The following is a 21,829-nucleotide window of genomic DNA, read 5'->3' as shown; positions in this document are numbered from 1 at the left end:
AATTTGTTTGTCAAAAAACTTTTCTTACACATCTGCAATTAAATATTTAACACAAAATGCATCTATATATGTTACTTTTATCGGTGTTTGTACTAATTAAAAAACCCCACATTCTGATGACATCAATGCTTTATCATTATGGAGAATTTGTGAATTTTCCTAAATACAATTATCAGAGACACGGCAATGAGTAATTAATCAACCTGCTCTAGAGATGTTGTTAAACAATATTTTATTTAATGACCCACTCAACACATTTTATTTATGGTTATATGGCGTTGAACAGATGGTTAAGGACCCCACCCCCCCATTTATTAATGAATTCAAATAGATAACTTACTTATGAGGTCGAATCTTCAACTGCTGTGCAGTTTTTTGCAACTAGAAAAAAAAACATGCTAAATTTTAAAATCAGATAAAATATAATATTTCAAGAACATTTTCCATATGCAGTCTTCACCAAGTAAGACTAGTGATCATTCACACTCCCGTCTACATTTGCCTGGAAAGTTTTATGAAAGTGGCAAATTGATCACCTTGCAATAAGATATTCAATAGACTATTTCAAAATTTATGTGACTGCTTGCCGACCATCATTTCACGAAAGTGATCTTCAGCTCGCCTTGATCTTGATCATGGTGAAGACCGATATGAGTTAGCCATTACCTTCACAAATCCACCATTTAATAGTAAAACCAGCATTTAACAGACTTTAGAGACTCAAGGTCCCCAGCCCCAATTTTTTAGGGACAAATATTGAGAACCATGATTCGTCAGTAAGATATCATGCAAGTCACAGGTAACAATATTGTATTTGTATAAAAGCCATGGAGAAGGTTACTAGGTTATTCAATATATTATATACATGTTTTTGACATTTTTATACCATTGTATTTGACAAAACGTACCAATTCCTTGTATTTCTCATGAGTAACAACTGTTTTGCCGAAGTCCACAGAACCATACACAACAGACTGCTCCTGTTCTCGCTCAAGAATTCCTGAATAACAGGAACAAATATTAAAGAAAAAGAAACAGTTAACACATGCTAAAAATATTGAAGATAAAATTTCTATGTATAAGTACTTCATGAATTAAATTTTTAAAACAATTTAAAAAAAAGGCAGAAATGAAGTCCAACTATATTCTTTATTTCTGGTCAATATCATTATTAAACAGTAAATTTTGTTCTGTATTTTTGGCCAATAAAATTATTAACATTTCACATCATGTGTATGAATAGAATGCTAGTAAAACAAATGTTAGTAAGACATCGAATGTGAGAAAAAGTCCTCTAAAGTGGCATAATTTGTATGATATCTTATACCCCGACTATGTTTGACTGCTACAAAATGTGTTCCGACAGAATGTTAAAATGTCAGATAGACGCATACCTGGAATAATGGACTGAGCAGTGACTCTGTATCCTCTGTAGTCAATGACCACGGTTCCCAATGTGTACAGATTTTCAGGGTCAATTCCAAAGTATGCTTTAACACCTTGCAAATCACTTCCCTAAAAATAAACAATCATTAGCCATAAGATTTAAACAAGATTTTTAAAAAATCAAATGCGGAGTCATAGTGTGCACACTTGTTGTATCGGTTCATACTTGCAAGAATAACACAAAATAATTACAGTCAAATCTCAAATAACAAATTATGTTCAACATATAGATTTTTTCTTTTAACCGCAACTGCAGTTAAATGTCTGTTCTTGTTCAATTTATGAGGCAAGTGGTCAACAAGAACAGGAGCTCAAGCTAAAAATCAGGAAGAGCCCTCTGAAGATACACATACATGTATAAAAAAAATTATTTCCAAAACAAAAATTAAGAAAATTCAAACAAGAGAAAAATAATTTTTGCATGATATATTATTGATATTGTTAAAATAAGTTGACACACAATTGGAAATATGGTTATGAAAAAAAAAAAGACACCCCCCCACCCACCCCCAACAAAACATAAGTTGCTTAATTTTTTACACTGTGAATCATTTAATTCCAGAATCCAGTTGCATGGGAGTAAAAACCACATACTGGGGCATAGTACGCTGCTGCATCTCCCCCAAAATCCTTGTAGTGATCCTTGACATCAAAGCCCAGGCTGAAGAAGATGTTGTTCCAGATGAACATCTGCATCCTGCAACACAAATACAGTAAATCAGAGGGGAGTGCATAATTGCTACCAAAACTAGATTACAAGGAGCCATTTACAGTATTCAGGGAGTGGGAATTGGTGAACTGTAAAACAGAGGAATCTAGAGGGGTCCTGGACATTTTTGAAATCCTAGGTTAAGATTTGTGCCATCCGACACATTTTGGAGGAAAGGACGATTAAAATGCAAGGAAACGCAATGTTCCATGAGAGGAAAACAGCTGATCCGAAGAGAATTCCCACCCCTGAATATTACCATATAAATTCAAAGTTTCAAGGGAGTGATAGGGAGAGAGTGATAGCTCCCCCTCCCTCAAGTGGTGAAGTCTGGTAAATACAGTATTTATCAATGTCATTTAACATAATTATCCAATGACAAGTAATCAGGTCTCTTAATTCTATCAAACTGGCCCAAACTGCTAGGACACTGAATATTAGATACAGCATGCAAAGCTCAAATGTGAAAGTTAAAGGAATCAATGTTATATTACCTGGTACAGGTAATTCAGTAATTAAAAAAAGACATCAACTAAACTAACTTAGCATCTTCTCCTGGATTGATGGCCATAACGTTTCCATCAATGACGGCGACTGCACCACGAGTAGCTGCAGCTACAAAATCACTGTGAACCTAAAAAAATTAACACGTAAAATAAAACAGAAGCAAGTTTTAAAATGATGTTTTATCCATGTTTGTCTGCACATGTATGTAAACAAGATACTTATTTTAATGACTAAAAAATAAACTTAAGTTAAATATTTTTATCATTATGAATTTGCTGTTTAACAGTTAATTAATATTTTGACAATATAGTAATAGATCCAGTATCTATCAGACAAAAAGGAGCTTTGTAAATTTATTAAGTTTAACATATGTATACAACGATACACTGAAGTGTGGATCATGGTCAGTTTTAGTATAAAGGTAGGGACAACACAAACACTTACCTTAAAAATAGCTCTTTCCCTAATGAGTCTTTCAGGAAGGTTTTTGCGCGACAGCTCTCTTGTTGTTTGAATCTCTTCATTCCAATCTCTCGTCTGACCAGGGATGTGTTCTTCATAGCCTAATCTTGTAGAGAATGCTGCAGAAAAAGATCACACATTTTATTACATATTTCCAACTAATCATACATTGTTGTAAAACTGCCAACACTGTATAATTAGGTGGGTGAATCAACACCACGTGTTCTACAGACTGTGCTAAAAAAAGAAGAAGAAGAAGGTGCCTCAAGTGTTCCCTATGTGATTAATTAATTTTGAAACAGCCCCATGTACAATGTTGTTTGTTTTGTTTAACAACACCACTGAAGAACATTCATTAATTATCCATCGGCTATTGGATGTCAAACATTTGGAAGGAAGGAAGGAAATGTTTTATTTAACAACGCACTCAACACATTTTATTTACGGTTATATGACGTCAGACATATGGCTAAGGACCACAGATATTGAGAGGAAACCTGCTGTCGCCACTTCATGAGCTACTTTTTCCGATAAGCAGACAGGATAGTACATACCACAGCCTTTGTTACACCAGTTGTGGAGCACTGGATGGAACGAGAAATAGTCCAATGGGTCCACCGACGGAGATAGATCCTAGACCGACCACGCATCAAGAGAACGCTATACCACCGAGCTATGTCCCACCCCCTCAAACATTTGGTAATTCTGACCCGCCTCCCATGTATAATGTTCCATGTATGTTATAGTATAGGCTCCTTACCATCCTCTGCTCGGATGTAGTCAATGACATGATCTGGATGTGGAGCCATCCAACTGTACACTTGGTATGGTGTAGGTACTCGCTCAAACGGATGTTTCTGTGACCGTTTTTTCAACATTGTGGAGAAATTCTTTTTAAATGCTGGACTAATCTGTGAAAACAAGAAATAACCAAATAAGCTATACATGGGTAATATGAACCACCAAAATGTTTCAGATAATAATAGTGCATATATCTAATTTATGAAAAAAAATCTAACAATTGTTCTAAATGATGATACATTATAACATGTTTAGATTAATAATGAAAGTAACAAAAATAGGCATACAAACTTTGAAACACATTGTTAATATTAAATACATTTGTGTAAGTAGCAAAACTACAGTCACTAATACTAGTATGTGTTCAATTCAAAGAATTCACTATAAACTATCGATAATTTTCCAACATTTAAGTTACATGTTTGGAACTGCAAGGGTTAACAATTTACCAAGTTCAGAAGATCAATCAGGGAATGTGATAAATACTTTGGCTGAGCAGCTTTAGGGTTAAATTCATCTTCTGTAGACCTGTGAAATACAAAAATAAAATGTACATATTTGTGAAAATCAAACATTAGTACTGATGTTTGTCGACAACTTTGTTCTCAAAACATCGTGTTGCTGTTAATAGGCTCAAGATTATTGTAAAATACCAATTTCATCAGATTTTTTCCCTGTTCCTATTTTTATTCAGTATATCCCATTACACTATTGTACTAGAGGTCGAAATACAGACATGATACCCCAAACATTAATATATAGCATAAAAATAGCAATATTAGAATTTGAGGTACTCTGAAAGAGGAAATTATTTAACGAAGCACTGAATACATTTTTTATTTGTGGTCATACGACATGGTCAATGACCTCAGATAATGAGAGAAATCATACTGCTTGAATTCCAAAGATTACTTTTTGATTAGCAGGTCAGGTCAGGTCGGGTCAGTGTGTTTATCGTGCATGTTCAGAGCAAGCTGTTGTAGCGCACGGCTGTCCTGGGCACAGGTGCTGGCCTCGGCTGGCTCCTCCGTCCAGGACAGGAAAGGGGTGGGGTGGGTTAGAGGAGGGACCGCCTGCACTGGCAGGTGCAAGGGAGCACCAGCAGTCTGACCGGGGCCAGTAACAGGCAGAGGGTGGTTTGGTGCTATGGAATTCTGAATGTCTCGTAGGATTATAGCCAAAAAGAAATAGTACAAGTTTCTATGAAGGAAGTCTTTGATTAGCAGCAACAGATCATTTATATATGTATCATCTAATAGATAAGATAGTACATACTACAACCTTTGTTACATCTTCTACTAATTCTAGTTAAAAAGAGTGTTGGGTATTACTTACTGATTAAGGTAAAAGCCACGAGTAGAAGCAGTTACATGGTATTTTTTATCTTCCAGTGTGACAACATACAGATACAATAAATCACCTGAAACAAATAAATAATAATTAAAAATAATAATAATAAAGACTGTAAAACCAGTACAAGCAATTCACAACAAATTAAAATACTTTTTGTTTGATATTTTCTTTATACATAAAGTATAATACTGATTTAAAAACATGTCTGTTATATTTGATTTAAAGTTAAAGACATTGCTACCCGAATATCAGTCCATCAGTCACGAATTTCGAAATGTAATAAGAAATGGCACTGTTTTGGGGTGCAACAAGCTAAACTTAAAGAAACAAATTGCTTTCTGAAGAATTAAATAAGCCACCTTTCAGTTGATAAACATAGGTACACTATACTACCCAGGGTTCTCATTTTGAAAGAACAAATAGGTGATCATGAAGGTACTTCAGCAAAATACACATTAAAATGTGGAAAATAAGCAGTTAATTGTAGAAATCAAACCATGTTGACAGCCGACAATAGCTACTGGCAACTGGCTAAAAATATCAACCTGGACTGAAACATCCAATTTAAATCAAACTTTATTAAATTGGTTCCTGTTTGTGTTGATCATGATACCAACAAGAAAAACCATAGAAAACATACCATGCATTCTTCTGTTGCCTGGTGGAGGATTCCAGCCACTGTATGTCAAAACCTTCAGACATGTTGGACCCTGTAGATAAATAAAAACAGTTAATAAAAATTAAATAGCAAATTGCAAATCTTTCAGTAAACTAGAAATGAATCCACAATACTATTCAATGATTTAACAGATGTAAGACTTCACTGCTTCACAAGGCATTAGTAGAGCAGCAGAATATGAAAATGGGGGTCGGTGTATTTTTCTCACATGAAATGAACCTGGGCTTGTGAATAACCGATAGAAATGTTTTATTTAACAATGCATTTTAATTAGTTATATGGCATCGTAAATATGATCAAAAAGGTAAGTTTGTTTTGTTTAATGACACCACTAGAGCACATTGATTTATTAATAATCAGCTATTGGATGTCAAACATATGGTCATTTCTAACATGGTCATAGATAGGAAACCCATATTTTTTCATTAGTAGTAAGGGATCTTTTATATGCACATACCATGGCCTTAAATATACCAGTCGTGGTGCACTGGATGAACGAGAACGTACATATGATCAAAGACCATTCATATAATCAGGGAGAAAACTGCTGTTGCTAATCTGTGGGCTACTCGCTTCGATTAACGTCAATGAATCTATTACACCTACTATGCCACAGATATGATAGTAAATACCATGGCCTTTATTACTCAATTTGTGGAGCACTGGCTGGAACGAGAAATAGCACAATGGTCCCACCGATGGGAATCGATTTTGGATTGTTTGAACATCAAGCTTAACAAGTGGGTCATGTCCACATTTCTGTAATATATTACCTTCAATTCTTTCACAGCTGGGTGTAAAGGTGTCAGTGGTCTGTTGCTGGCAGATGGCATGATGTACTCGGGAGGGGTGCAGTCTATAGAACTTGGGGTTGACTTTTTCTTTTCTGAATACCAGAAAATATCTACATCAACAAATTTACATTATTCAGTTGAGTTACTTGAATGAAAATTGCATGGAATTAAATGTCTCACAGTTGCATTCATAGACGTTCAACTTATTGCATATTAAAAAAAAAAAACCCCAACCCAAAACGATTAAAACAAATATATTAACCCCCTGAGAAAAAAAGATAATAAAAATAGTAAATAGTTCTTAAACATGCACGGAGATGAAAAATGGACCTAACTGTGAAAACTTGACACTGAAACATTTAAAATATTTTAATTAAAAATTAAAATTAATAATTAACATAAAAATAAAAGTCAGAATGACTTCACTGTGGGGATTCGATCCAATGACCCATGCATTATATGTTCAAACTATAAAATTTTACAATCTTTGAATTCATTTCATCTAACCACTAAAGTTACATTTTCTTTTGCATAAAATAATTTTACAGTATAATAAAACAATGTTTAGTGTAAGATTTGGATAAATTCAGTTCTCAGCAAGACACGAGGAGATTAGGATTAAAGTAGACCCCATGTGCACCTAATATATCGCCGGCAGTGATGGTGTTGAGGAAAGACAGCGAGTTGCAGTCCACTCCATTATAGGCATCAGCTGGGTCGACGGATTTCAGCAAATCTCGCACATGGCGCACATGAATCCTGGCCTCGCGAACAGTGTACGGCTCTGTGTAAACAAGACACAAACCGATTATTGCATAGTAAAATAAGACGAAATTTAGACAAGGCTTTAAATAGGTTAATCTTTAGCTACAGCAAACAATTCCATATAAATCTAGTACCTTTATGTTCAATAAGGTTATTTAAATTAACAATAAAGGTAATACATTTATTACTTTTAAAGACATTAAGCAGGGATGAAAGTGACTTTTCCCAAAAAGGGCTGAAATAATTTTACCAAATTATGGATGTGTCTTTGGCCGAGGACGCGCTGGCGTAGACATGCTGGTTTTTACTCACATGCTTTTTCAAGTGTGATTTGCCTTTTCCGCCGTATTTCACCCTGTCATTGCACCAAGCACAAACGGCAACACCAGGTTGACCGATTTTGCGAACCTACTCGCATTCGCAAACAATACCACCATTTTGTCCAACATGACGCGACCAATGTATACGATCTGCGCATTGGTCTCGCGCAGATGATACTTCGCGAGACAAATCTGGCCAATGGCGAATAAACAAATATGGCGGCCACAATGGGCGCAGCCATGTTAGATCTAAAGTTGGATCTAAACTCCGGAAATTTTAGGCGGAACGAATGAAAGTTGAAAAGGGGCGGATTTAAAAAAAAACACATTTGGCACAACAAAAAGGCGGAATTCCACCGAAAGGCGGTGAACTTTCATCCCTGATTAAGATCATTTTTAAGATGGTAAAATTATAATTTATCAATATAATTTTCACAACAAAGATTTCTAGGAGATGAAAAACATTACTACATAATTATTTTATGACTGATACACACCCAAGGGTTCTGTTATAAATACTAATGTGAAAAAAATAAAGGATCACACAAAAAGTAACAGTAAATAGTAACTGGAACCAAATCCCTAAATCCACCATTTTAGAAGTTGTCCATGTTACTGTCAATTTGACACTACTTACATTCATTCCCACATTATAACTTTGAATTTCTCAAATCTTTCCATCAGTATATATATATATTTATCATCCATTAAAGGCTTTTGTATGAGCTATTACTGGCACTATAATTTGTGATATCTCCTGCGATATTCTCCGCAGGAGATATCGTTTCTTATAATCTTGATTGGTCAAATTTTAATCACAAGACAATGTTTTGTTACGTCACTGTGTTTGTTTCAGTGCTAAACCTACCATTAGTGACGTCACGCCACTGCCGTTCTGAGTTAACGAGTCTACAGCTGACATTCAACCCACATTCCTGACATTGTTTACAACTGTCGCAAATGAAAAGAATGTTAATGGATGATAAAAAGAATACCCCCTCGCGTCTTGTGATATAATTTATCAGCACTCGTTGATAAAAGTATAAAATCACAGGATTTCATACTTTTATCAACTTGTGCTGATAAATTATATGACAAGACACTAGTGGAGTATACTCTATATATCTCCTCACATGGAACAAAGCTTGAATGTTAAAATAGGTGAAAACCCAGCAGAGCTATGCGCTGAAGGAAACTGATTATGTGGATCCAATGCATCTGAAAAAAGTATTCCTCCCCACTATATCCTTCTCCAAAATGAACAATTAAAATAACCTTCAACGACTTTAATGTGAGATCCTTCCTCCAAACCCTCAATGGTTTTAAGCTCAGCGAAGTTGTCGAGCGTGGTCCCGTCGAGCTGTAGGGAGAAGCACGTCCGGTGACAGGTGTCCTCGCGATCCATCAGAACCTGGTGGATCTCCTGAACCAGCTCCATCGAGCTCACCTGAAAAATAATAACACTATATAAATAGCTGTAGGGAGAAGCACGTCCGGTGACAGGTGTCCTCGCGGTCCATCAGAACCTGGTGGATCTCCTGAACTAGTTCCATCAAGCTCACCTGGAAAACAATAACACTATTTAAATAGCTGTAGGGAGAAGCACGTCCGGTGACAGGTGTCCTCGCGGTCCATCAGAACCTGGTGGATCTCATGAACTAGTTCCATCGAGCTCACCTGGAAAACAATAACCACTATTTAAATAGCTGTAGGGAGAAGCACGTCCGGTGACAGGTGTCCTCGCGGTCCATCAGAACCTGGTGGATCTCCTGAACCAGCTCCATCGAGCTCACCTGGAAAACAATAACACTATTTAAATGGCTGTAGAGAGAAGCACGTCCGATTGCGGTTCATCAGAACCTGGTGGATCTCCTGAACCAGCTCCACTGAGCTCACCTGGAAAACAATAACACTATATAAATAGCTGTAGGGAGAAGCACGTCCAGTGACAGGTGTCCTCGCGGTCCATCAGAACCTGGTGGATCTCCTGAACCGGCTCCATCGAGCTCACCTGGAAAACAATAACAATATTTAACTATGAAACCTGTGTCCTGTACAGGAACAAGGTCGAGACATTATCAACACAAAACAGTGTGTACATTTATAAATTAACTTTACATATCAATGAAGAATTAAGATTTATAAAGTAACTAAATATATCAGTAAAATATTACTAACAATCAATTCAAAAGATTCGATCCCAGGTGCAGACAGTTTGACAATGAAACCTGTGTCCTGTATGAGAACATGTTTTAGACATTATGAACATAAAGTAATGTAATATATGTTAACATTACTAACAGGCAACTCAAAAGATTCGATCCCGGGTGCCGACAGTTTGACGATGAACCCGGTGTCCTGTATGAGAACAAGTTCCTGATCTTTCTTCTCCTCATCCTCCTTGTTTTCCTGTTCCGCTGCATTGTCAGCTTTCTCAGGCATTGTCGGACTGTCAGGACTTTTGGGACTGTCAGGTGCACTGTCGTCAGAACTTTTATCCTCCGACCCAGAGTCGTCCGTCCCATTTATTTCCATATCCTCAACTGAAATGGGAAAATGGAAATCAGTTCTAATGAATCTATAGACATTTATTTGTAATCAACAAAATCAGGCAACATAATATAAACAATACCCAGTCTAACCATATCTTCAACCGACTTTTTAGGGATTAATTTTTAATTTTTTTAATCAGCTGAAAGATTAAAAAATGACAAATAGAAGACAGATCTCACTGTGAAAAACATGGAGGGGAATCATTAATCGCTCCACTAACATAAGCTTATGACCATGCAGGTTTACAGAATCATGTGACCTTGCGGACCTCTGACTGCTTGATTCTGATATGGGTTGGGGGGTGTAGATATAAGACTTTATATTATAAGGGAAATAATATTTTACCAAATCGGAAATAAGTTCGTGCGTTATTAAATTCACGGTGCTATCAAGGTGTTGGCGATTTTCGCGGTATATTTTATTTGCGAACATATTTACGTATACGGTATGCAAGCGGAGTGGTACAAAGCTAAACAACTTGAAAAGAAAAAAACAGAAAAGAAAAATGACTTAGTTTCAAATCTTTCTGGAATTTTTGTTTTTGTTAAACCTTATTTTCTTCTCTAATGTTGGCATAATAATTAACAACTTTTGAGAATAAATTTCTTTTGCATCATTAATTACCTGCAATTACTATTTTGTTTTACCAGTTACTTTATATACATATGTATCATTACAGAATATGATAATCTATCAATCAATTTATAGTGCATTCATGCAGACAACTGGCCAATCATTTGTGACAAATACCTGTAGCCTAGCAGATTAACACAGCCGGAAACCTTTACAACCTGCACTGCTGTGCATGTATTTACATGTCACGTATCTACATGTACCCACATTGTATAACAAATCATATCATTTCCGTATCTATTACAGGGAACACGTTTGTTTTAACAAAACTGATTAGCAACTGTTGGTGATCAGTCAGGGTTTCTGCCAGAGGGTTAACATTTTGACAAAATTAATGACTCTTATCATTATTGTATGATTTTCTTTGTGGAGGAGGCCCCCCATAACCCCTGTTGACTGTGGTTGCATTCAATAACATAGTGCCATACCCAAAAATGTCTTTCTGGCAGAAACCCTGTTGGTGAACACGTTTGTTTAAAAAAAAAATATTAGCAACTATTGGTGATCAGTTGAAAATTGAGTGGCAACTACATGTATATAACGTCCAGAAAAACTTATACATAAAATTTTAATAATTTGATAAATATTGTTGCCTATTAAAAAGAACCAATTTAACAACCACCGTACAAACACTTTGCATGTATCATGAAGTGCACTGTACATTTATATGTTGAACTTTATGACCCTTTCCACAATACCATTTGTTGGTTTTCCAGAATACAGTTTTAAACCTTGTAAAGTTTCTTTTGGATGTCTGTATACTATTCAACATCTAGAATTGTGTAACAATCTGTAACTTTGTATAACGAATTGTGACATGTCACTTAACAAAATGTTCTGTTATCATAGAGTAATTTTTATGTATTCATGGGGGTGTAGGATGGTGCAAAAAAGTGTGTCTGTGGGAAGCACACACACACACGGTTTCTGCCAGACATTTTTGGGTATGGTGCTATGGAGTTGAATGCGACTGGGGGGTGGGGGGCAGGCGGGCAGGCGGAGGCGGGGGATGGCGGCCTCCCCCCTGAAAGAAAATGGGTTACGTTTAGGGTTAGGGTTAAGAAAATCATACAGTAATAAGGAGTAATTAATTTTGTTAAAAAGTTAACTTAAAAAAAATAAAAAAATCTGCAAAACAATTTGGGTATGGCGTCTCTGGCAGATACCCTGACACATACATATAAATACATATATAAATATATATAAAAACCCACCTTGGTTGGTAAAAAGTGTGTGTGTGTGTGTGTGTGTGGGGGGGGGGGGGGGGGGGGCTCATGCTCCCCTTGCTTCCTACACCAGTGGTATTAATCAAGTATATATTATAAACAGCAAAAATGACCATACTTCATGTCTATATAATCAATAGAAAACCTACAAGTAGAAATGATTACTGCTTAAAACACTTGACACAATTCCCCTCAGAATTACCTATACAATCTGAATTTACTTCCACAACATTGTTCCAGCTTTAGCTTGTGTACTCTCCAGGGTCACAATGTAATGCACATGTTAAAGTTACAGCTTAGACCTGTTAGAGAACAGATTAACATGTACCGTACGTAAGACTTCTTAGCTCGCTGGGGTGTCATTAAACATCCATTCATTCTTAAACCATTCTGTGTGTGACTTGAGCATGGCTTTCACCTCATGCTCTCAACTGACTATGCAATATGCATAAAATACAAGTCAAACTTGCCCACCGGCATCTACAAATATACTAAACAGCCATCATGGCTATATAACAACACCAAACCTGTCACCAAAGTAAAATTATGTATTGTCCACTTCACATAATTTACACACCATCAATTTTATTGTATGTAATATCCCAGATAGAAAATCAACATAAAGGGAAGATTTGTTTTATACAATTCACACATATCATCTCTATTAAAAGCTTACACCTTCCAAATTGAAATATTTAACAATAATTAATCAATTAAAAAACAAGCATTCTGAGAGTACTGCTAAAGCAACATATGTCCCCTACCAGGCCCAATAAATTTTCATATCACTCAAAGGGATGCTCGCGCAAGGCTTTTGGACTGGTATGCATATTCAACGATATATAATGCACATTATTGCTTAATATCAACAAGTATAATCATATAGTTAATTAATAAAATGGTTAAATGTGACGACTATTATATATAAAGGGTGCAGACATTTTGCCCTCTGGCGAGCCAGTGGTTACATAATATTTAACATGCAGGGTTCATACACCTTGGAAACAAAACAAATTCCAGACCTTTTCCAGACTTTTCTCCAAGACAAAATATTTTTTTCCCCCTAGACTCACGTTACTCAATAATCAGTAAATACATCTCCCCATATTTTCGGAAAATCTGACAAATTGGACGATCTTTTTGTCATATGCACTGCGCAAGCGTGTACTTCAAATCTTCGGTAAATGTCGGCTATTGTTAGTCACAATTTCCCAAATCTACGTTAGTGCAGAGATCGGAAAATGTCGTCAGATTCTGCCGGTTTCACGCAACCAAAATTGTTTACATCAGTCCTAAGACGAATGTCCATACTTTGTTAAAACTCGCAAAAAAATTGGTATTTTTCTATACTTTTTCCAGGTCTGGAAAATGGATTTTCAAAATTCCATACTTTTCAAGGTTTACCAGACTCCGTACGAACCCTGAACATGTCACGTCAGAAGTTATAAACCACCATTGTCAGAGTGTTGAAATTAACTATTAATTAACCCACATATTGAAATAATAATCAGAGTGTTTTCTTAGTTAATTGGTCTTTTCTTTCGGTAGCCTGTACCTGTGGTTAATGATTGACAGGTGTATATTTAGACCGTCACCAGTCAATGTGTCTAGACACACTAAAAATATGTGCCTCTTTTATAAAGGTCACAGAGTATCGTGTGATAACCGCGCGAAGACCCCTAAAATGGTAATTATGAGCCGGGTATGCATCTTTCCAGCACACAAGGCCCTTGTTTGAGTCGACTGTCCCTTTAAGTTCAAGGGTCATAACTTTGTGAACAATGGATAAATCGACATGAAAATCAAATTTGATTTGTATAACAGTACATGATAAGGCTATAATATACAAAATTTCAGCTCCCCCAAAAGTCTGGAGGATAGATGGACGGACATATAAAAACTATAGACTCCTCCGTTTGGACTGGTATGGACTAATAAATGAAGATGCATTCACTTCTTTACATACATGTGGGTGTTACTGTATCAGAATTCCTTTATGATTAAAGATAAACCAAAGAAATTGATTCTTTGAAATTAACCAACATGACATGACATTGTGTAAAGTACTAATAATAGCCAGCTACAATTTCATGCTCACCTGGTGTTTTTATTTCTTAACTGAGTAGGCATTACAGTATTGATCAAATCCAGCATGATTAAATCATGACAATATACCCCAGGTATTCCAAGCTCATTGATCTTAAGACTAATAGTGCTTTCGTTAGTTAATAAAAAGTCACATGGACTTAAGGAAATGTCAAGAAAATTTCAATACCAAAGTTTAATACAGTATTAATAATTATTCATAATACATTATAAAACATAGGCCACTGTGACCTATGCCTGTACTGTACAGCATGATATGAACCATTGCTGCTTGTTCCGAATGTGGTTATTTTGTAATAGGGTTCTAAATTAAATTTATTTACACTTCAATGTATGTTCCATCAGGGCATAAAATTTGATTTTTTCAGACAAACGATATGTCGTTCGTGTGGTTTTAGTGTTTGCACGAACGATTTTCTCCAGTGGTTCAGATACAAATGAAAAGGTTAACCGGCAACGGTAATCAAATGAGAATCTAAGATGGGTGATTTTCGTAGCTTTTCTCCGAATTCTTATCATAAATACTAAATTATTATTATTATTTGGTATGCTGGGACTAACTTGAAAACTGCCATTTACATTTCAGCACACTACCTCATTGGTTCTGTTTCAGGGGATTACTTTTTGGCGCCAAACAATAGTCTGAACGAAATGAGGATTTCCTGGAAGCTTTGAGCTTTCGGGTCTGCACGGAAAGACCCAAAGTGCTGCGAATCCTCGGTCGATCGAATCGATGCTGCAACTCAGTGTTTCATCATGTTCTAATTTCCACTTCGTTATTTTAAAGTCCCTTATTAAACGTACTATTTTCTGCGCTGTGCCGACTTTGTAATTGACTGCGATGTCGAGTTCAAACGGATACATTGGGTTTTTTTTCACACCTGCAATGCTAGGCCCGTTCTCTTATTATTTTATTCCAAAAATAGTTATATTAGCCAAAACATGTCAGTTTACATTTTCTGACGAGCGATTATAGTTTTTGCACGAACGATCCGTCATTCGTGTCGATATTGGTTTTGCATAACCGACAGACGAACAACAAAATAGTCCATGCCAAATTTTATGCCCTGTTCCATTACGTATAACGTAGCAAAACTACGCTTGATACACAAGCAAAACATGAACAAAACCATCATTCTTTCAGTTTTCAGAAGCCTGCATGTAGCAATAATGGAGAAAAAGAAAACATTAGGCTTAAACATAATGTAAAACATTAAAAAAAACCCCCAAAAATCCCCCACAAAACCCCATTAAACATAATAGTATTAGTAAAAAATCAATACGAAAGTGTGACTAAAAATTGGAAATGCTAATACCACATACATTAAGCGATTTTTTGGATAATACTTGTGTGTAATTTTCGCGAATACATTTAACACAGGAAGCCACATTTAAGAATTTAAACAAACACTATTATTGCTTAAATTATGCTTAATGTTGCACACAATGTAACCAACACCATTACCCTACAGTCCTTAATGTTTCAACATTAATGCACTGTCATGTTATAGCACAAAAAGCAGTGGTGCCTTTCAACAGTTCATCATGAAGGGCAATGACTGCCAATTTATTTAACCAATGTGTGACCTTTACTGCCCCATTCATGTACAAGCCATTACCACACGTCAGTTCTGTATATACTTGGCAGTACATATACATGCATCTTATAGAGGCACATGACAAAATAGTTTAACAAAGCCAAAATAAAGATATAGCTTTACTTGTATTTATATAACACTAAGCAAATAATATACTGGTAAAATTGTCATCAAATGCTAATCTTATCTACATGTAAATATTAATTAACATCAACTACACATGATTATACCTTTTACTGAACATGTCTTTTATATTTATAAACTGTATTATGTATATACACAAAAGATGAGCCGTCGTCGCTAACCTAAAACAAGCATTCTGAGAGTACTAACTGGTAATGCAATACATGTCCCCATCCGGGCCCAACAAATTTTGTTATCTCCTAATTTCAAATTCCTTAACTCTGTGAATAATGGGTAAATCGCCATGAAAGTTAAACTTGATCTGTAATAGTATATGATAAAGCTATACACAACATTTCAGCTCAATATATTAAGACATTGTGAAAACCCCACCTAGAACAGACATGATTGTGCACTCTACCAGAAAAAAAAGATTTTACAGAACTTAGTGATGCTAATGCCGACTGACATATGGCTTTCCAGTTGGGGGTGCACAAGGAGCCCCCCATGGGAAAAGTTTGAAAATGGAACATGCACAGAGTACTTTTTGAGCCAATTGGTTATACATATTATGAAAATAAAAGGAATCCAATATGTCAGTTTTTATTTTTTGGTAAATATTAAGTATTACAACATCGAATTCACGTTTAACAACACCAGACCATTTTTTTTTTTTACAAGGCAAACTGTTTGGCAACTTGTTACGCAGCGAATCATTGGTCTACTGAAAACCGTTGGCCAATCACAATGTACAGTCAAGAAGTTCAGATTGTACTATTCGGCTATTTTCGGTATATCCCATCGAATTTCGTTTTCTCTGGCCCCATAAATTAAGGCAGTCTTCAGAATGACCACTCGTTAAAAATTATAACAAGTGGAAAATAAAAATCAGTAACAGTATAATTAAAAAGCGGAAATCCGTTTTCTAATGGAAAACAATCATGTCTGCTAAAACCATTTCAGGCGAGTTGTCTTCAGCTCACCTTGATTTTGCTCATGGTGAAGACCGCATGTTGCGATGGTCTTAGTAGGTTTCAGCTCGGTCCTGTCTGTCTATCCCACATTAGTTTTCCGATAATTTTTTCCCCCACAAGGCCTTGATATACTGAGGTGACATTTTGTGTATAGGATTATCAAGTACCGTTACAGATAAACTTTGACTTTCATTGTGATTTACCCATTTTTGACAGTTATGGCCCATGAACATAGGAGATACCAAACAAATTTCGGCTTGGTAGGGGACATGTATTGCTTTAGAAGTACTCTCAGAATAATTGTTGAATTTGTTCAGTTTGTTTTGTGGTTATTTAGATCATGTCAACATTCTAGTCATCTCTCTAATCCTGTGTAATGACTTGCAATACATGCATGTCTATGAATCCTTTTAGCTTAAACAAATGGTTTGAATACAAAGAAAACACAAAAGCCAATATTGCTGGCATTTCAAGTAGGTACCTACTGTAACATACCGTATATAGAACTTAAACAGGTGAATGATTTAGGTTATAGTATCCTGAAAACTTGCTGTGCTCCTCAAAAATTAAAATTAGACTTTAGGAATTGCCTATTTGTCCTACACATAATAAAGCCGATAACCTACATATATACATCATTAACCTCCACACATAGCACAGCATTAAAATAAACCATAACACTGGAACATACTATCATGTATCTGGGGGGAATGCATCTCTTATCAAATTGTTAATTACAGGAATAGCATATAATGCAATGGTCTGTGTGTTTTTCCCCCTCAATTTCTCTATAGACCGAGAGTCACAATAATTATATAGACACCATATATATATATATATATATATATATATATATATATATATATATATATATATATATATATATATATATATATATATATATATATATATATATATATATATATATCAGTAATTGTTCATTCAAAAATCAATAGAATAAAAGCATTTATCTTGCTATTTTAAAACCATGTGTAACTTTGCACACATTCTGACTTGCATCACCTTGTGTTCAAGCTGGTTCTAACAATGATCTTGCAACTCATGATTCAACAGCAGTAATTTAACAGGTTTTCTGCACGTCATTACTTTAGAAATGACATTTAGCCCAATTCCATCTTGGAAGCATGTAGATATATACACTAAATAAATTATTCCATACTGATGCTTAATGTAGAACTCACAGATTACATACTAACTAAAAATATCATTAGTACATCCAAAAAATATGCTTAAATAAATTAAATAAGCCAAATTGGCATATTTTAGACAATCAAAACTAAAAATACATGGCTAATTACACTACATGTATTCCAAATCCGCTTTATCAATTTAAAATATTTTTGCCAAATATCAGGGCTCACTCTGTCCTTTTTTTTTATACAAAGTGGCTAACAAAATTTAATCTGACTAATAAAACTGTCTTTAAATTAGCTATTTTTGAATAATTTTCAAGGAAATACATCACATATTTCTAAAACAAAATTTGTACCAATGTTAATTAGCCCTGAAATTTAACTTAAATTTGTATTTGGTGACAGACTTCTTAAATCTTGCCCACAATTTGTACCCTCAACCATACAACAAAAAGTCCCAAAACAACCCTTGTAGTATGAATAGTCTACAAGATTGTGTATTCAAAAGAGACAATGGGACTCGGTTCAGCAACAGTGAGCAACACAAGTCATATCTGCAATATCACCTATTCAAAACAGACTACTGGGCCCATTCTTATAAAACCTCAGTCCAGATTCAAATCTTCAAAGACCTCACATGCATGTAATATGTATGCGTTGCCATGACGTTCAAAGTCTCAATACCTTATTTAGAGACTTCAGTCTAGACTTAACAAAACAGGTTTTACAAAAATGAAGAACCAGGACTCTTCAGTAACAGCAAGCAACACTAACCTTGTTCAATGATTATGATTTGTTCACAAATGTGGTGACCATTCAGAGATAATACGGTCACACATGTATGCATACACATACAAAAGCATCTACAGTAGATGGAGACATGTTCACCAATGAATACAAATGAGTATGGAAAATGAGCATGTAACAGCTACAGCAGATAGAGACATGTTCACAAATTAATACAGAAGAGTATGGAAAATGAGCATGTAACAGTTGAAGGCTCCATAAGCACATGTAGTTTTGTTATGTCTGTTTGGTTTAGTGAATTACAAAGTACTTTGCTGCTTGTATCACTAAATAATTTATATTCAGTCCCATCAGTTCCAACCGGCAGCTGTTTCCTACTGCCAACATAGTCACATACCTTTTCTTGTTCATCTAATCTTAGCAAATGCAATTCCTATCAGCTGTGCAAAACATCACTAGAGACTTTTAGAATTCAGCTGTTGGCTCATAACAACTTCAATGCATACGATGAGTTAAGTTCTCAGCTAATTTGCTTACAACTGTCATAATGATGTCACTGATGCAATTTGTAAAATCACATTCTAGATTATGTTACCATTGGTCAATAAGTGAATTCAGATCGGCTGATAGTTCATTTTGACCATTCAATTTTGTTTTACGTCACCACTAGAACACATTATTTTATTCTTAAAAGAGGAAACCCACTACATTTTTTCATTAATAGCAAGGGATCTCTCATATGCACCATCCCACGGATAGGATAGTATATACCACAGCCTTTAATATACCAGTCGTGGTGAATTGGCTGGAGCAAGAAATAGCTCAATGGGCCCACTGATGGAGATCCCGCCCATTTGTATATATACAGAGTTGAAAAATTCAGCAAAATTGTCCACACACAAGTCATAAGTTGAGCGAAAAGTCTCAAGCTACTTAGACAATTACTCTTATGTGCAGTAGGCTTTATTTTTATTGCTTTCTTGAACTCAGTTTTAAAAAGAAGAGGCTATAATGATGTATGCATGCAGAGTATGAAATTAGCATTCAATTTAACAGACCCAAATTGTTTAGCTAGACATTTACCTATATGTGGGCCAAATCGGTTTTATTGTTTGTAAAGTTTTAATGGCAAGCGAATCTTAATAACCAACAGAGGGTAGGGTGGGGATAGAGCTAGTACAATTTTCTTTTTTTCATGCAGTATGGATGCTTATATATGTACACGGTAAGCAATAAAACACCAAAAAATTCCTCTCTCACAAATGTAATTCATTCTGAACAACCTTAAATCCACAATGTGTTTGGCATACCTAAAGACACATCAGCACATTTAAACTTGACTAGAAATGGCTAAGAAGAAATGTACCTTAAAAAAAATCAGCAAGGGATTTTATCATCATCATGTTCATGTATGTATATACAAACTTTCCCAAAAAAACATACACGTACAGGCCTATTGAAGCTTGAAAATTAACATGCTACTTGTATGTATTCAGCCAGTCATCATTCAAAACTTACAAGTTTGTATAAATATTAGTTTTGGGGTAAACTGTTCATGTATGTACAGAGAAAGCATTTTAAAATTACCGTAATCATTCAGCAATAAACCGGTAGGTAGTCAGACATGTACATAATCTGATTGTGAATACAATTAAACCCCAGCTTAGCTCTCAATACCCAATTTATATTTATACATGCAAGAATAATGTGTTAAAACTGGTCTGTAATTACTACTTTTATGTGACTGCATAACTGGTGATTATAAAGTACACAAAGAATTGTGAAACTATAACTCATGTGACCATTTTAACATGCTTTCAAATAATAACATCCACTAATGTGTGCCGACAATGATTTTTTTTTTGTTTCAAACAATTTATTGGCCAATACAGATTCCAATAACCCTATTTTACTGTGGAGAAAAATACTGCCAATAAATGACATGAATCCCCCAAAACCAAAATATTTACGGTTTGAAACTCAAAATGAAAAAAACTATTAAATAAACTAAAATGACAAAGCCGTAATGGTTTGCATGTCATATGCAGGAACTGATAGCTAGGTCAGGTTACAACAGAACAAAGATCTGGTAACCTATAGGTTACAACACATTTCCATTATTAATCTCAAATCCATTTACAGACATTAATAATTTGTTATTCAGCCATACCACTGTTCTCACTGTAGACATTATTACTCATATATTATTGTGTATTTCAATAACACTCACTTGATCACAATTTAAATGGTGTATAGCTTTAATTTAGTCTTTCATTCTGGACTTTCTACAAAACACACATGTATACCAAATGTGAATGCCATTCTTGAAAAGAGCCAAAAGTTAAACAGCAATTAGACTCTTAACTGAATTTGGAACATTGACCGTTTATGGTACCAAGGGTTCAAGGTGTGCTGCTGATGTTCATCTGATGAACAGACATATGAAATCCAACCATTAAAGGACCCAACATCTAAAGGCTATTTCTTAAATTTGAACAAAGTTTTAGCCAAATACTGATAACCCGTACCTTAGGTTATATTGCATGCCAATACCAAATATATTGAAACCATCCATTGAAACATTCAACAGTTAAAGACAATTAGAGAATGTAACCAAACGGTGCATTAATCTTTTTAAATGACTATGGCCTTACACGGAAGGAAATGTTTTATTTAACGACGCACTCAACACATTTTATTTACGGATATATGGTGTCAGACATATGGTTAAGGACCACACAGATATTGAGAGAGGAAACCTGCTGTCGCCACTTCATGGGCTACTCTTTTCAATTAGCAGCAAGGGATCTTTTATATGCACCATCCCATAGACAGGATAGCACATACCACGGCCGTTGATGTACCAGTCGTGGTGCACT

General features: G+C 35.3%; 1 protein-coding gene across 2 annotated transcripts in view; it reads right to left on the bottom strand.

Annotated features, from left to right (window-relative positions):
• LOC121367973 (clustered mitochondria protein homolog) overlaps positions 1-21,829 on the bottom strand; it is a 64,143-nt gene that overhangs the window by 31,699 nt on the left and 10,615 nt on the right. The window contains exons 2-15 of one of the 2 annotated variants that reach the window (XM_041492447.1): positions 10,138-10,379; positions 9,112-9,283; positions 7,392-7,535; positions 6,731-6,861; positions 5,919-5,988; positions 5,261-5,345; positions 4,375-4,453; positions 3,885-4,035; positions 3,107-3,243; positions 2,698-2,789; positions 2,041-2,143; positions 1,395-1,515; positions 909-1,000; positions 341-381 (exon numbers count right to left, since the gene is read on the bottom strand). In XM_041492447.1, coding sequence (XP_041348381.1) covers positions 341-381; positions 909-1,000; positions 1,395-1,515; positions 2,041-2,143; positions 2,698-2,789; positions 3,107-3,243; positions 3,885-4,035; positions 4,375-4,453; positions 5,261-5,345; positions 5,919-5,988; positions 6,731-6,861; positions 7,392-7,535; positions 9,112-9,283; positions 10,138-10,379 — 1,660 coding nt within the window. The remainder of the gene's footprint in view (positions 1-340; positions 382-908; positions 1,001-1,394; positions 1,516-2,040; positions 2,144-2,697; positions 2,790-3,106; positions 3,244-3,884; positions 4,036-4,374; positions 4,454-5,260; positions 5,346-5,918; positions 5,989-6,730; positions 6,862-7,391; positions 7,536-9,111; positions 9,284-10,137; positions 10,380-21,829) is intronic. The other variant, XM_041492448.1, reaches the window with a different exon arrangement.

Source organism: Gigantopelta aegis, chromosome 3 (assembly GCF_016097555.1).
Source record: "Gigantopelta aegis isolate Gae_Host chromosome 3, Gae_host_genome, whole genome shotgun sequence".
Lineage (NCBI taxonomy): Eukaryota > Metazoa > Mollusca > Gastropoda > Neomphalida > Peltospiridae > Gigantopelta > Gigantopelta aegis.
This window is presented reverse-complemented; position numbering and strand designations above follow the sequence as displayed.